This window comes from Benincasa hispida, chromosome 8, assembly GCF_027475165.1.
Source record: "Benincasa hispida cultivar pf3 chromosome 8, pf3_genome.v1.1, whole genome shotgun sequence".
NCBI classification, from domain to species: Eukaryota; Viridiplantae; Streptophyta; class Magnoliopsida; order Cucurbitales; family Cucurbitaceae; genus Benincasa; species Benincasa hispida.
In genome coordinates this window covers 17,360,380-17,376,467 of record NC_143485.1, presented here as the reverse complement: position 1 = coordinate 17,376,467, position 16,088 = coordinate 17,360,380, and the positions used below count along the sequence as shown (strand labels likewise).

The 16,088-nt window shown below is 34.8% G+C and overlaps 1 protein-coding gene and 1 non-coding gene across 2 annotated transcripts; both read right to left on the bottom strand.

Moving 5' to 3' along the window:
- Positions 1 to 8,942: 8,942 nt before the first annotated feature.
- On the bottom strand, positions 8,943 to 16,053 carry LOC120083538 (uncharacterized). Its single transcript, XM_090316713.1, has 5 exons — positions 15,795 to 16,053; positions 14,547 to 14,683; positions 13,076 to 13,277; positions 11,022 to 12,005; positions 8,943 to 10,935 (listed from the first exon to the last, which is right to left on the bottom strand). Exons 1-4 carry the CDS (start codon positions 16,051 to 16,053, stop codon positions 11,917 to 11,919), a joined length of 687 nt encoding a protein of 228 aa, XP_090172839.1. The 3' UTR covers positions 8,943 to 10,935; positions 11,022 to 11,916.
- On the bottom strand, positions 15,557 to 15,652 carry LOC120084309 (small nucleolar RNA snoR113). Its single transcript, XR_005483672.1, has one exon. It is a non-coding gene; the product is annotated as a small nucleolar RNA snoR113 (small nucleolar RNA).
- Positions 16,054 to 16,088: the final 35 nt, after the last annotated feature.

The following is a 16,088-nucleotide window of genomic DNA, read 5'->3' as shown; positions in this document are numbered from 1 at the left end:
ACACATTTCCAAGACTACGTGTTCTCAACCTTAAATCTCCATAAACACACAAAGACCACAAGTTGAACTCCAAAAGAATAACTTATCTCAACCCATTCTACATAACATTCAAAATTCATAAACTTTCACAAACAAACAAAAGCCATAAGATGAATCCTACAATCCTACAAATCAAAGAAAATTAACACAGTTTCAAGACTACATATTCTCTATTGGGGTTGATGCCTAAATCTCGTAGGGTCTTATAGTTTGTAATTGTAATATACAAACGTTTTATTTATGAAATAAAATATGTGATGTTTTATTTCAAAATTAGTTGCATTAATCACAAACTAATAAACTAACATCCAAGGTTATCTTGTAGCTTAAACATTATGTAGAGACATGCGGGGTTACCCTTACAAGAATTGGATAGGGTTTCTTTAGTTTCATGTCCCAATTGGTTTTTCCCTATGGTTGGTTCATTGGGGCGGAACTCTAGAACCTAAAATGCAGGATTACACTTACAAGAATTGTTAAGCGAGTTTAACAAATTATGGACTGAACAATGGTGACTGATAGTTACAGTAACAAGGTATTGTTCTGTCTATTGGTTGAGAATGTCTCATTTCAGTGAAAGGGCACTTGATCACCCTATGGTGACTTTTGTCCTACCTTACTGAAACATCATTATAAAATAGATGTCACTTAGAGTACACTAAACTATTTTGCTAAAATTGATTGGTTGTCTTGTTGTTTTAATGCAAATAGACTAATAATAAATAATCTGTATCATTTCAGCATATTTATTTCACAATGACTTACACGACCTTAAATCTACTCACCGCCGACAAATTAAGAGCGAAAACTACACCTCATCGAAAACATGATCAACATAATACTTATAATCGATGATCTTCGTTTTGTCCTGATGGAGGACTATCCTCCCATTTTAGCTCCAAATACCGCTCGAAATGTTTGGGAAGCATACGAGCGTTGGACACGGGCAAACAAAAATGCCCGAGCGTATATCTTGGAAAGTCTTTCCGAAGTCTTGGCCAAGAAGCATGAGCCCATGCTCACAGCCCGTGAGATCATGGAGTCCCAGAGGGGAATGTTCAGACAACTGTCCACACAACTCAGGCATGATGCTCTCAAACACATCTTTAATGTCCATATGCAAGAAGGGGCATCTGTTCGAGAACAAGTTCTCAACATGATGGTCCACTTCAATGTGGCGGAGATGAATGGGTTCGTCATCGATAAATCCAACTAGGTTAGCTTCATTTTGGAATCTTTACCTGAAAGTTTTCGACACTTTCGTAGCAATGTTGTTTTGAATAGGATTGACTAAAATCTAACCACCCTCCTCAACAAGTTACAAACCTTCCAGTCCTTGATGAAAAACAAGGAATAGAATGGTGAGGCAAATGTTGCTTCATCATCTAAAAGGTTCCACAGAGGTTCGACCTCTAGGACAAAGTCTGTATCTTCTTCCTCTGGCACTAAAAAGTGGAAAAAGAAAAAATATGGAAAGGGGAAATCTAACCCACAATCTGCTGCCCAAAAGGGTAAGAAAGTTAAGGTTGCAAAGAGAATCTATTTCCATTGTAACCAAGAGGGACATTGGAAAAAGAACTGTCCCAAGTACTTGGTAGAAAAAAAGAAGGCCAAGCAAGGTAAATGTGATTTGCTTGTTTTGGAAACATGTTTAGTGGAGAATGATGATTCACATGGATTATAGATTTTGGTGCCACTAACCACGTTTGTTCTTCATTTTAGGGAATTATTTCCTGACAAAAACTTGATGTCGGTGAGATGACGATGCGGGTTAGAGCTGGACACGTCGTCTCGACTGTGGCAGTGGGAGGTCTCCAGTTAACTTTACAGAATAGATATATTTTGTTAAAAAATGTATATATAGTTCCTGGTTTGAAAAAGAACTTAATTTCTGTAAAGTGTTTACTTGAACAAAAATATTGTATAAATTTCTCTGTAAATAAAATGTTTATTTCAAATAATGGTGTCAATATTTGTTCAGTTGAACTAGAAAATAATTTATATGTGCTAAGACCGTTAGCAACTCAATCCCTCTATAACACTAAAATGTTTAAAACTATGGTAATTCAACATAAACGACTTAAAATTTCTCTTAAAAAAAGGCCCAACTTTGGCACCTAAGATTATGACACATCAATCTCAAAAAGATTGAGAGATTGGTGAAGAATGAACTTCTAATCGAGTTAAAAGATTTTTTTTTACCTGTGTGTGAGTCATGCTTTGAAGGCAAAATGACTAAAAGACCTTTTACTAGAAAAGGTCATGGGGCCAAAGAACCTCTAGAGCTGGTACATTCAGATCTCTGTGATCCAATGAATGTCAAAGCAAGAGGAGGTTTTGAATAATTCATCACCTTTACTGATGATTATTCAAGATATGAGTATGTTTATTTAATGCAACACAAGTCTGAATCTTTTGAAAAGTTTAAAGAATTCAAGGCTGAAGTTGAAAATTCATTAAATAGAACAATTAAGTCATTTCGATCTGATCGAGTGGAGAGTTTATGGATCTAACATTCCAAAACTATTTGATAGAATATGGAATTGTATCTCAACTCTCAGCATTTGGTACACCTTAGTAAAATGGTGTATCAGAAAAGAGAAATCGAACCCTATTGGACATGGTTTGGTCTATGATGAATTACGCTTCCTTACCTAACTCGTTTTGGGGTTATACAATTGAGACTACAACGTATATTTTGAACTATGTTCCATCCAAAAGTGTTGCCATAATACCTTTGGAGTTATGGAATGGTCGTAAAGCTAGTTTACATCATTTTAGAATTTGGCATTGCCCAACACATGTGCTTGAGGAAAATCTTAAGAAACTGAAACCTCGTTCAAAATTGTGTCTATTTGTAGGCTACCCCCAAAGAATGAGAGGTGGTTTCTTCTTCAACCTTAAAGAAAACAAAGTGTTTGTATTGAAAAATGTTACTTTTCTTGAAGAAGACCACATAAGGGAGCACAAGCCTCGCAGTAAAGTTGTGTTGAATGAACTTTCCAAAGAAACTACTAAACCTTCAATAAGAGTTGTTGAAGAACCCAACACCTCAACAAGAGTTGTTCAAGTGGGACCATCTAGCAGGTCAAATCTACATCAAGTTTTGAGGGAACCTTGACGCAGTGGGAAGGTTGCGAAACCCCCGTTCCGTTACATGGGTTTAACGAAAATTCTAGCTATGGTAGTTGACGGAGATGTTGAGGATCTATTGGCTTACAAGAAGGCAATAGAGGATGTTGACAAATATGAATGGATCAAAGCTATGAATCTCGAAATGGAGTTGATATACTTCAATTCGGTTTGGGATATTGTAGATCTACCTGATGGGGTTAAACCTATAGGTTGCAAATGGATCTACAAGAGAAAATGGGGTGCTGACAAGAATGTGCAAACCTTCAAGGCTAGACTAGTGACAAAGGGTTATACCAGGTTGAGGGAGTCTACTATGAGGAAACTTTCTCATCTGTTGCCATGTTAAAGTCTATCCGGATCCTCCTGTCCATTGTCTCATATTATGACTATGAGATTTGCCAAATGGATGTCAAAACTGCCTTTCTGAATGGCAATCTTGAGAAGACCATCTACATGAAGCATCCCGAGGGATTCATAACTCAAGGTCAAGAGCAAAGGTTTGCAGGCTTAATTGGTCCATTTATGGACTGAAGCAGGCTTCTCGATCTTGGAATATATGGTTTGATACTACGATCAAATCTTATAGCTTTGATAAAAATGTTGATGAACCTTGTGTATACAAGAGGAACATCAATAGTTCATTAGCTTTCCTAATGTTATACGTAGACGATATCCTACTTAATGGGAATGATGTAGGTTTACTGACAGAAGTTAAGAACTGGCTAGCGACCTAATTCCAAATGAAAGATTTAGGAGAGGCTCAGTTTATTCTAGGAATTTAGATCTTTAGAGATCAAAAGAACAAAACGTTAGCTCTGCCTCAAGCATCATACATTAGCAAAATGCTTGTCAAGTATTCGATGCTGAACTCCAAGAGAGGTTTACTACCTTTCAGGCATGGAGTTATCTTGTCTAAGGAACAATGTCTTAAGGCACCTCAAGAGGTTTAGGAAATGAGATGAATCCCCTATGCACCGACTGTTGGGAGCCTGATGTATGCGATGTTATGTATGAGACCTAACATCTGCTATATGGTGGGGATAGTCAGTAGATATCATTCTAATCCAGGATTTGATCATTGGACCGTTGTTAAGAACACCCTCAAGTATCTATGGAAAACAAGAGACTATATGCTCATGTATGGTTCTAAGGATCTGATCCTTACTGGATACATGGACTCTGATTTCTAGACTGATAAGGATTCTAAGAAATCCATATCAGGATCAGTGTTCACTCTTAACAGAGAGGTAATAGTCTGGAGGAGCACCAAGCAAGGGTGCATTGCTGACTCTACTATGGAGGCTGAGTATGTAGTGATTTATGAAGCTGCTAAGGAAGCTGTTTGACGGATTTGGAAGTCGTCCCAGACATGTCAAAGCCCATCGTACTTTATTGTGATAATAGTGGTACAAATGTTGTAAAGTGCTACAAATGTTATGATCCTGATAATTCATGTGGAGACATGTGAACAAGGATATTCTATACAAAGAAGTTTGTATAAGACCGGACCACAAAATGTTTAGTCTCATTATATAACGTCGTTCATAATAGAGACCTACATTTCACCAGGATGACCATAGGTAACATGACCTAGATCTTGAATGAGCTGTGAACTCCTACCTATGAAGACGGTCCTTTGATTTGTGTGGGTGAGAGTGGCCAGATCACCGACTCAAGAAGTCTACCATTTTGGGGATTCTTCTGATTGTGGAACTAGGAACACAACTACACAAGAAGGAATTTAATCCTTTCCCAATGTCGAAGTAAGTAGATAAATTGCTCCCTTAAGGAATGATTCCGGGCTTGAATGATGTGGCATTACACCCTCTCTTGGCCTGAGAGGGGTTTGATCATAATCAGACTGTGATTTATTGTTCATTAGAGGGATCAGTGGTACTTAAAAGAGTTAAACGTAACTATAGGGACAAAACGGTAAACTTGGTCCTGCTGTACTTACGAGCAATTTGTGAAGAGTAAACACGTCCTACTTCTCGATCTTGTGCATTCTCAGTTGCCCGATTCATGAACTTGCTACCTTTAGAGTGTGTTTCTTTAAATAGGTAAACACATCCTACTTCTCGATCTTGTTCTTCCTGTAGCTCAGATTGAATTTGCAGGAATGACTTCGATCCACCTATGTGGTGGTAATTTCTCTCTATTCTTCTTATTTGTCTTTGAAATTTTCTACATTCAAACAGAAAAAAAATTAAAAAGATATTTCATATAAGAAAACAAAACACCAAGAACAAGAAATTAAAGGGAAAATACAAAAAAAATTATGAATAAAAAGGGAGAGACGTTTCTAAAAAGTCCATTAATCTCTTCAAAAATCCACATAAGAAGTCCAAAATCTATAATTAAACATGCAAATAATGATGGCGGCCAAGAACACATTAAAATTTTTCAATGTGATCTTGGGTATATAATCAAGAAGAAAACTTCCAGACACAATCATTCCAATCTAATCTAAACAATTTGGAACTAAAGCACGAAAGATAAAAAGAGAGGGATCAAAAGGATAGATAGATATTGAAGTTGAGATCATATGATATTTGAAGAGCAATAACCAATTCCTACTAAATTTTCACCTTTAAATCCTATATTATGATGCAAATTTCAAAGATGAATGAAAGTTCATTGACAATTTGACATGCCAGATGCTTTTCCAACAGTTGAAAGAAAGCAGTAAATAATCTAGAATTGATCTTCAGATCATTGGCAAAACATTGTTCTAAGATACTATAGCTGTAAGTTCACAAACCTAAAGATTCAATGGATCATCTCCTCCAGAATCAATATTGCACGCTTTAATCTTTCCCAACAAATCTTTTTGCCCCTGCAAAAACAGGAAAAATGAACAAAGCTAATTCTTATTTAAATCACAAAAACAACTACAATGAGATTTTGATAACATAATTCAACATACAACACGATACACAAACCGCAACGACCCTATCTTCAACGACGACACTTAATCGAAACTTAACGACCCTATTCACTACCACGAAATTTGACAGGAGAAGCTCAACGGTGGCATTCGACCAACGACCAAGAGATCTCTACCTTCAAGATTGACGAATGATGGCAGCGGTTGATTGACGGGCACCGACGATAGGTAATGAAATAGAAGAATGGCGAGAGGAAACGAAATCCAGTAGAGAGAAATTGACGCATAAACTCTAGCTGCGCTGCAAAATCGATTTCCAGATCTGGTCTCAAATTTTTAAAGGCTATCTTCTGATGCTTAAAATGTAAGCGTTGGGAGATATGCATAACTCTCGAAGAATAAATTCATTCATCGGAGTTCACGGCCTATCTCTCGATGCGGTAGAACTGGTGTCGGGAGTTACACATAACTCCTGACGAGCTGATGAACCTGTCGAGAGTTATGCCATGTTTTAGCAGAAGTCTCGACGAAGTGTAACCAACGTCAGGAGTTACTTACAACTCCTGACGGTGGTTTTATAGTATCTCGAGATAGCATATCTCCCGACTAGTGGACTTCCAACAGTATTTTTTACGTCGGGAGATCGTCTGTTTCTTGTAGTGGAGGAAGAGGAAAAAGAGAATTTGAGGAAATTTTGGACAAATTGAGGTGCTTCCATCCATTTTTCTCATTGGATGATTTAAAGGTGAAGGGTTAGTTAGCTAAAGTCATGGGAATCTGAAGCAGGTGCTAGTAGGTGAAGAGGAAAGTTCGAATTTGAAGTTTGGGGTTTGGCTGACTATAAAAAGGGAAAGAAGAAAAGAATTGAATTAAGAGTTATTGTAGAGAAAAATTAGGTAAAACAAAGCTAAACCATTGAGGAAGATGAGAGGAAGGTCATGGAGTATTTTAATTAAAGAATCAGGGCTGGAAAAGCAAGGAAAAAGAGGAAAAATGATGGTGTCGGAGTTATTTGAAGAAAATAGAGGAAGCTCAGATTAAAGCAAATTCGTGGACTTATAGGTTGATTCGAAGCTCCAAATTCAAAGGTAAGCTACTTCTAAGGTCCCTATAAAGTTCTATAGTCTTTGATTTGATTAGCTGAGATTGAGGAATATAAACTCTGAAAACTCTGCAACTTTTCGCCGGGAAAACAGGGGTACCATGGAGAGATTGGTTGATTCTTGGAGTTCTAGGGTGATTTGGACATCTAAACTTAGAGGTAAGCTTGTTTTTGTAATGGGTAAGAGGTTTTCATAGGTTAATTAGACTAAAACTAGCTAGAATCGAAGAATTTGGTCGTCGAAAGTCTTGTAAGGAATACTGTCTATCATCTTTTGTCCGTCGTTAAAAGCTGGAAAGTCAATTTGAGGTTCATTAAGGTGTTCTTAAGCATAATTAGGGGTCCAATGGGTATTTTTACGATGCTTAAAACCTAAAATTAGAAGAAATTGGGGTCCTAAGCCAATTCTGAAGTTGATTAAGGGGTTAATTTAAAGTAAACCTTAATTAGGGTTAATGGGAAAATTAGGTAAAAATGGACAAAATTATGATTAATTAAGGTGTTCCTAACCTTAATTTAAGTTCCAATGAATATCAATAAGATGTTTTGACCTTTGGATTGAATTAATTTAGTATCTTAAGTTAATTTTAAGATAATTTAAGAATTAAAGTGTAAGGTGAAACCCTAAAGTTGGATGACATTAGGTTTTGGGAAAAATTGATTGTACTCAAGCTTGATTTAAATCTTAATTGATATTATTAAGATACTTTGAGCTTAAATTGGATTAATATGGGAAAAATTAATGTAATTTAAGTAATTAAAAGGACTTAATTGTGAGTAAACCCTAAATTGAAAGGGAAACCCTAAAGTGGTCAAGACTAATGCTTAAGAAAAATTGAATTGGAATTAATTCTTATTGTAGATTAATTTTTGGGATCTTAAGTTAATTTTAAAGTAATTAAAGGACCAAATTGCAAAACATTGGATCAAATTAGGGTTTTGGGGAAAGTTTAAGTGAAATTAGTTTTATTTGAAGGTTAATTTTCAAATAATTGGATTATGGTTATATGGAGAATAACCAGGGGATTATGAATATAATTTCAGGATAAACGAGAGTCGGAGGAGCTAGAAATCCAAAAAGAAGTCGGTTAACTGTGAGTGGTTTATTTTAAGTATTTTGATATAAAAAATATATATGTATGATAGTATGTTATGATTTGTGAAATGTGTTAGCATGATCTGTTTCACTTAGAAATGCATCGAGTCATGATTTCTGAACTCTCACTAATATTATATGAACTAGAATTATAAAAATGTAGTTTGAAACTTGATTTTACTTTACTATAATTTGTATGGTTTTGTAAGAAAACTTCTTGATGGTGAATAAATGATGCTGAATGATTTGTGAAAGTGGTTTCAAACTATTAGTTCTTGTACCCGAGAGATGGTTCTTTCCCATGCTACTTGAGTATGTTTCAATAGCATTACTCAGGTGATCAGGGGGCTATCAGGGTTAGATGTGGCCAAAGTATATCGGGAAGTCTAGAGGAACATGTGCCTGTAGCGCCACCCAGGTTATTAGGGGGCTATTGGGATAGATGTGGCCAGAGTATACCGAAAAATCTAGAGTAACCTTGACTTGTGGTGTGTATCAATATTTAGCCTTGAGGAAGCTTGCGTGCGTGTATGACCTTGTTATTTGGTTCACACTGTGAGTAGCATTCCTTGTCCAGATTATTGTAAACGAGTATTTGGTATAGAGTTAGTGTTGTTTTCTGATAACTTCGGAATGCTTTATGATAATTTGTAGAAATACAAGTTATCATTCTCTCAAAGTTGAAATAATTAGGATCTTTAGTGATATAAACACACTCATTATAAGAGAAAACACATGAAATTCCATACACGTGATAAATGTATATAAAAGTATCATTTTTAGTAAAAAAAAACTACTTCACTAATGCATTTCTACGAAGGAATCAAAGAAATTTACTAAGTGTTACAACCAAGGCCAATGCAAGGGGTATGTGTCCGAGAATATTTGACACATGAAGGATACATTGGCTCATGCATTTCATGTCAAATCATCACTTGCAGGCATGAGCATCTGACTGGTGGCGTCTGAACATTTCAGAAGTGGCAGGCGATTGTTCCAGGGTATGGAATTTAATGCAAGTCCAATCACCAAGTTGTTGAGATTTTCCTATAAAAGGAGAAGCCACCTTTAGAATCATAGTTAGACACCTTAGAGCCTAGACAGTTAGAAACTTTCTTCAGCACCAGTAGATAAACTCTGCCATTTGCAAGCAAGAAGGATGAAAGACACTCACTGTTGATCAATAAGTGCTGTTGGAGAGAAGCTTTCCCCTACCACGTTGGTTGTAGCAAGCATTAAAAACAAGCCAAAGAGGACAAAGGAATTGAACTCTATGGCTTGACTTTTTCTTTTTACACTTCATTTTCATTCACCATTTTATTTCAATGAGCTGAGATTGTTTGTATAAACACTTGTTTATCTTTAATTCAATCTTACATTTGGCCATTTATCACTTGTCCAGATGTTTACCTTCCAAATTGTGTGTGTCTGTGAATTTTCTGACTTAAAAAGAGCATGAAATCTATAGCTTAAATCTCTCTAATAAGTTGATTAAAGTGATTAAGTAGTTGAGTTACTCGAGAGAGCAATTTAACTATTGAATGCATTAAGTCAGGGCATGAAGTAAGTCTAAAGATAGAGTTGCTCATGTCTTTTGCCTGTTCTTTATGACCAACGCATGCACCCTAGAGATAGGATTACATGTGGCTTTCACATTGAGAGATGCTAAACTTAGCATGAACTAAAGAATAGAATGTCCAACATGAAGAAACCGTTAGAAGGTCCTTAAGCAGAACATGGGATCGAACCCAAACTCAAAATTTACAGAACATAAATTTTATAGCAAAAACATACAGATTATGCATTTAAAAGGTAATTGTAGCATGCTTTAATGCAAAGATTACAAAATAGAAAATGAGTTTAAGAAACCTTACCATTGAAGAACCCTTCTTCACGAGATTCCTTCTTAGAATCTTGTCACATACAATCTCAAACCCTCTAACCGTCAATGAGGACACCACAACGAAAGTTACCTCTATATTCTCTGGGTGAGAATCCAGGAGTTTTGTGGGTTTTGACTATTTTGGAAGAGAGGGATTTTGAGAGAGATGAGACACTAGAAGAATTTTGGGCTTTAATGTCAGTTGACAACCGATATTAAAGATAGTGTTATTAAAGCCCTTTAATGTCGGTTTTAAACCGACATTAAAGGGCTTTAATAACACTGTCTTTGATGTCGATTGCAACCGATATTAAAGCCCTTTAATGAAATTTACAACCGACATTAAAGCCCTTTAATGTTGGTTGCAACTGAAGCCCAAGAATCAAATAAAGCCCTTTAAACCGACAATGAAGCCCATAATCTGTCCATTTTATTAATTATCGTCCATTTTTTAAAATTTCATTGCCAAATCCATTTTTTTGATAAAAAAGTATAACATGACACATCATCATCGAATGCTTTTGACTATGACATATTATTTATGTATGGATTGTAAATCTATTACATTTAAACCACAAATTTTGCTATAAAATTATAATTTAAAAGGTCGTACAATCATTCAGGCCTTGAAAAAACAAATTACAAGTATGATTTTACAAAGTATCACAAACAATAAAGGTTTAAGACAAAGGATTGAAAGTGAAAACGTGATCAGAATTCATATTTAACTAACCGTGTTTATTGGGAATGTGCATAAATGGTTGCGATACCAAATCCTTACTCTTTTGTTGCACCTGCAAAACAAGAAAACTCAATAGTTGAATAAATGAGAGAATCTTTTTTTTTTTTTCAAGATCTTGAAGAAGAGAAGCTTGGGTACCTAGATATGAGATATGAAGACGTGGAAAATTTTCGACAGCATAACGATGCTACCACAATAAAACCAAAAATTTACTTTGAACCTGTTCAAAGAAACACACTCCCAAAAATATTTCACAACCACTTGTTCTCAACAGAATTATTAGAATTCCCAAAAAATGAATATTCAAGAACACATATATCAAGGAAAAGAGATAGACTCCCCACCTTCATTCCCTTTATAATTACTTCATAAACAGCAACCTACAAGGTTCATACTAAACATTAAAATTTCAATGCACACAACTTGCTTCACTAGCTCAAAAACTACAATAACTGCTAAACCAAAAAAGAAAAAAGATAGAAAGAAAAAAAGAAAATCATACTTTTAGCATATTGGCAGCATTGATCTTCATACTCATATGAGAGCTAACAACTAGAATATTAAAAATCATACTATGGTGCTGTTCAAATGTGTTAAACAATTGAAAGAAACCTTAGAAGAGAACTACAAAAAAGAACTATCTAAATGTATTTATTTAGATACAAACCAAAAGAAGTGTACTGCATCTACAATATCAGTATATTGATTTACTGAATGACTCTCCTCCTTGATCCCTTCAACTAATAAATACTTACAAAAACAGCAAGTCAGATCATTTTAACGAAGGCTATTGGCTTACTACCTGCAACAAGGCAGTTTGTATTGACTTCTCAAAAATTGATACATTGTACATACATATAGTCAATATTATTGTTGCTGACTGTAGTACTTATGTAAACTAAAGTCACTCTTCAATCATAATAGTCCAGTAGTCTACATTAATTTCTTTCAAAATCTATGATCTCCCCCATAATTTGGTACAAAACTGGAAAAAAAAAAAGTAACGAACAAAGAGAATTTAATTCCAAGTTACTCACCCGTCTTTAAAACCAAGTTTCTCACCTGCTAACTTCTCTATATTTGGTGAAAAGTTCTTCTCAGGGAAGCCACCATGAGGTTGTCCTGTCTTTCAAATATATTATTTAGACAAAAATATTAATCACTAGGCAGAGAAATAAAAGCAAATACCTTATCATGCAACACATAAATAGGATAAATGTGCATCTCACTTTCAACTAATTTCAAGAAAAAAGTTGTGGTTTAAGTGCCTAAGTCACACTTTAACTCTTAAAACAACCTAAAAAGCTCCGAAAAAAGTGTCTTAGTGTTACTTTGACTCTCAAAACTACATAACATTTATTTTGTTACCTAAGACGTGTAAACCACCCCTTGAAACTATGAACATTTCTTAAAAGTGCTCAAGTGTGCCCTTCAAGATTTGTTAGCCTAGCTTATAAATAAATTATTTACATGAATGTCAACAAATACATTATATGTTGTTCATTATCTAGCTGTTGATCTCAAGCTGCTTTTAAAGAGACAAAATTTCTACCATAATTAAACCTGATTTTATCTCAGGAAAAAAAAAAAAAACTACTTTTAAAGAGACAATCCTCCAACATTCTCAATGTAGTCAAAGGATTAACCGTCAGGGTAATAGCATATTCCATGGGTACTTCCTAATTGATTTTGTGGCAAACACTCTGATCTTTCACAACATAAGTCTGCCATGTCCCTAAGTATAAATTAGATTTTCAAACACTTTAAATTATGGTTCACAAGTTCACAACAATAGAACAAGTCCCAACATAGCTAAGTAGATAAGGCACCAAAGTTCACAATATGGAAGAATGAACTACATCAATAATTATAGAAAATAGATCACTCATCACAATAAACCTAAGAAAACAGGGATTAGTTTGTTAAATTTAAAATCTTCTATCACATTTTTAAAATGGAACCTAAGGAGATAAAATTTGATAAATAAAATAGATAGTATTAGTTATAAATTATGTATATCTCTCCATCAAAAAAATAACCAAATAACTATGCCTGTGATAATTCACTAAACAGTAAATCTCACATTCAATCAGTGTGGTGATTCAAATGTTAATTTCCACTCAATATAAAACATCGAGGTGTAAACAAACAACGGTTTACATGAGACAAAAATTAAGGGAAGAAAGTACTACCATCCAACAACTGTGATCGACCATAAACAACATTTGACTGACAACCATAGAGCCTTTGAGAATTGATTGTTGCAACTCCACCCACAAAACCTTCAGCCTCAGATTTAATCATATCTAGTAATAGATAAACCAGAATTGCCCTTGTAACACTATGTGCACAATGGTTAAACAAAAGCCCCTGCAATAGTCCTTTTCCAAGCGGCTGGACAACATAAGAAAAGAACAAAATGCCACATTAGGTGGAGAATGTATGCAATACAACACTTTATTTTCAATTTTCCATAAAGTTAAAGATACAATTTTAAACATGGTTGCTTCATTAAAAGGTAAAGATCTCATTTCATCAATGGAAATAATTTTTCCAATAGGAAACACAACAAAACAAAACCAAACATTTTCTTATGAAAAGAAGAATGGAAATCCAATTAATTTATCATATAAAAAGAACCAACTAGTAAGAGCAATATCTAATTAATCATGTAACAGAAAATCAAAACTACATGCATCGAAATTTTGGCGATACGTCATATGGTAGAAAGTCCGATCCATCTTTTCCTTCATACAAAGCAAATGAAGAAAACTTCTTATTGAAGACAGCATATATTTCCCCCTGATGAGTTTTCATCTGCAATTATCACTTGATTTCTGAGATAGTCATTGACCACCTATCATTTGGATCCATAGGAATGAAAAGAAAACTATAAGATTGAAATATAAAAATGCTCAACTGCTCAAGGAGAAAAGAAGATTCATTATTTGTCCAATACCAAAGTTTAAAACATAAACATTTCTTTAAAACATTTCCAGTAAATGTTTCAAGAAACTGTACCTAGTGTAAAGAAATTTCTTTAAAACATATATACATCTTACTGAAGTGAAAACCAAATTAATACCAAAGTGCCAGACAAGTTTAGTCCTAATGATACCCTATGAAGCCTAGAAAATATGGAAGCTAAGATTTAACATGATAGAGTGGGCAGGGAAAAAAGAACCGCATTACCACTACTTATAAATTAATAACTTCACAAACCATAGAAAACAAGTTTGTACCTTTATTCATTCTTCTGTTTGGCAGTAGAAACAACCGTAATTGACAAGACAAAGTGACAAGAGTATAAGGAGTCAAGCCAACATAAGGGGTAGATAATGTATATTTCAGAAAAATTATGTATATACCATCCACAAAAATATTTTTGTAAAAAATGTCCTCTAGAATAGTCAATAATCACAAGTCAATAGATTTTGGCGTGAACTAACTACGGTCATTCATTCACGTTCTGTTTTCCAATTTGTTTCCATTCATTGCAATTTCACAAAGTTGTTTGGATAACAAGAGTTTCTTAAAAGAAATAAACGATACTTGAAAACAAAAAGATCTATTTGAACAAGAGACTAAAAGAGAAAAATAAACAATTCATGTAAGAAAAAACATCAAAATAAAATATTCATAAGAATTAGAATTGTTGAGTACCGTAACATGCGAAAGTTCAATGATATCTCCTGCTGAAGCAACATGAGGAAGCTTTTCCAAACTTTCAGCAAAAATATTTGTAGTAATTCCAAGTTTTTTATGAGATTGGTCAACAATTTTTATAGTGCAAAAGCAATCTGCAAAAGTATATAAATGATCTCAAAGTAGGCAGAACCTCAAGGAAACAAATTGTGGCTCAAAACTTAAGAAATTACAAGACAGAGACAAAATGATGAAAAGTGTGATTTACATGACCCAGTATTCAAAAATGAATTTAATTGATCGAGTTACATGATGTGCCATGTATAGATTAGTTTGACTTTCAAGTGGGAGAAACAATCCAGGGTCTAAAGCATGTATTCATCACACAGTATTTGGATAGTCAAGTCTTGGCATATTTCTTGAGCTCCCATATATGGGTCAGCTGGTCAAGTCAAAATCTAACTACGTATAAGTGACTCAACATGCTAGTCAAGTCAAAATCTAACTACGTATAAGTGACTCAACATGCTAGTCAAGTCAAAATCTAACTACGTATAAGTGACTCAACATGCTAGTCCTACCAGTGTATCTATGGAATCTACTGGGAACCTTCGCATATGGCAAACAAACAAAGTTCTACCATTCTAAGTTTCTAACAGAAACCATCAAACAAAAATACACAAGATAATCTATTGAACAGCGAAAATATAGATCAAATAGGTCAATGTGATGTCCTTGTACATATTAAACTACAAGCTGGAAGAGCTCAACATAGAAGTCATTACAGTGGTCCATATCTTTTTAGGGTGAACTTCAATCTTCCTCATTCTCAATCTTAAAATTTTACTTAAAGACCGATAATAGTACCCAATAAATAGATCACCAGTACTTGATAAGACAAAGACAAAATAAACCAAAATGACGGTAGATTATAACAAAGCATGCACTTGAGATCAACTAGAAAACAATGTAAGAACACTCCTACTTCCGCCACAATACATATGCTATTTAAGAGAAATTTACAAGAACTGGCTCAGGAAAAACACCTTACTGCAGACATATCGTCAATCTACTACCGTCCAAACGGAAGCAGCCGTAAGTCCGGCCTTGATTCATCGTTGCCAATAACTTGTTACACGCAAAACCATGAGATCGATGATATCAAAATACGAGATGCTCAGGTTTTACTAAAAAAAGCATGAATCAGAATAAGAAATGAAACTGCTAAGAATTTTAAAGGAGTGACCAAGGACGGACGACAACCACCTGATTCACACGACCAAGCTTGGACGACGGTAAGAGAGGGCCTTTCGGATGGAGGGTTTTGCACGAGCTTGGACGAGGGTTTAGGGACGGAGGGTTTCGGATGAGGGTTTGGGGGGAGTCTGGGAATGAAAGGAAAAAGAAAATGGCGGTGGGAAGGGAAGGGAGGAAGAAAGTTGGTTTTTTTTTTTAAGTGGATCTTTAATGTCGGTTTTAAACCGACATTAAAGGTATACCTACAATGTCGGTTTAAAACCGACATTAAAGATCCACTTTTTTTTAAAAAAAAACAAAACC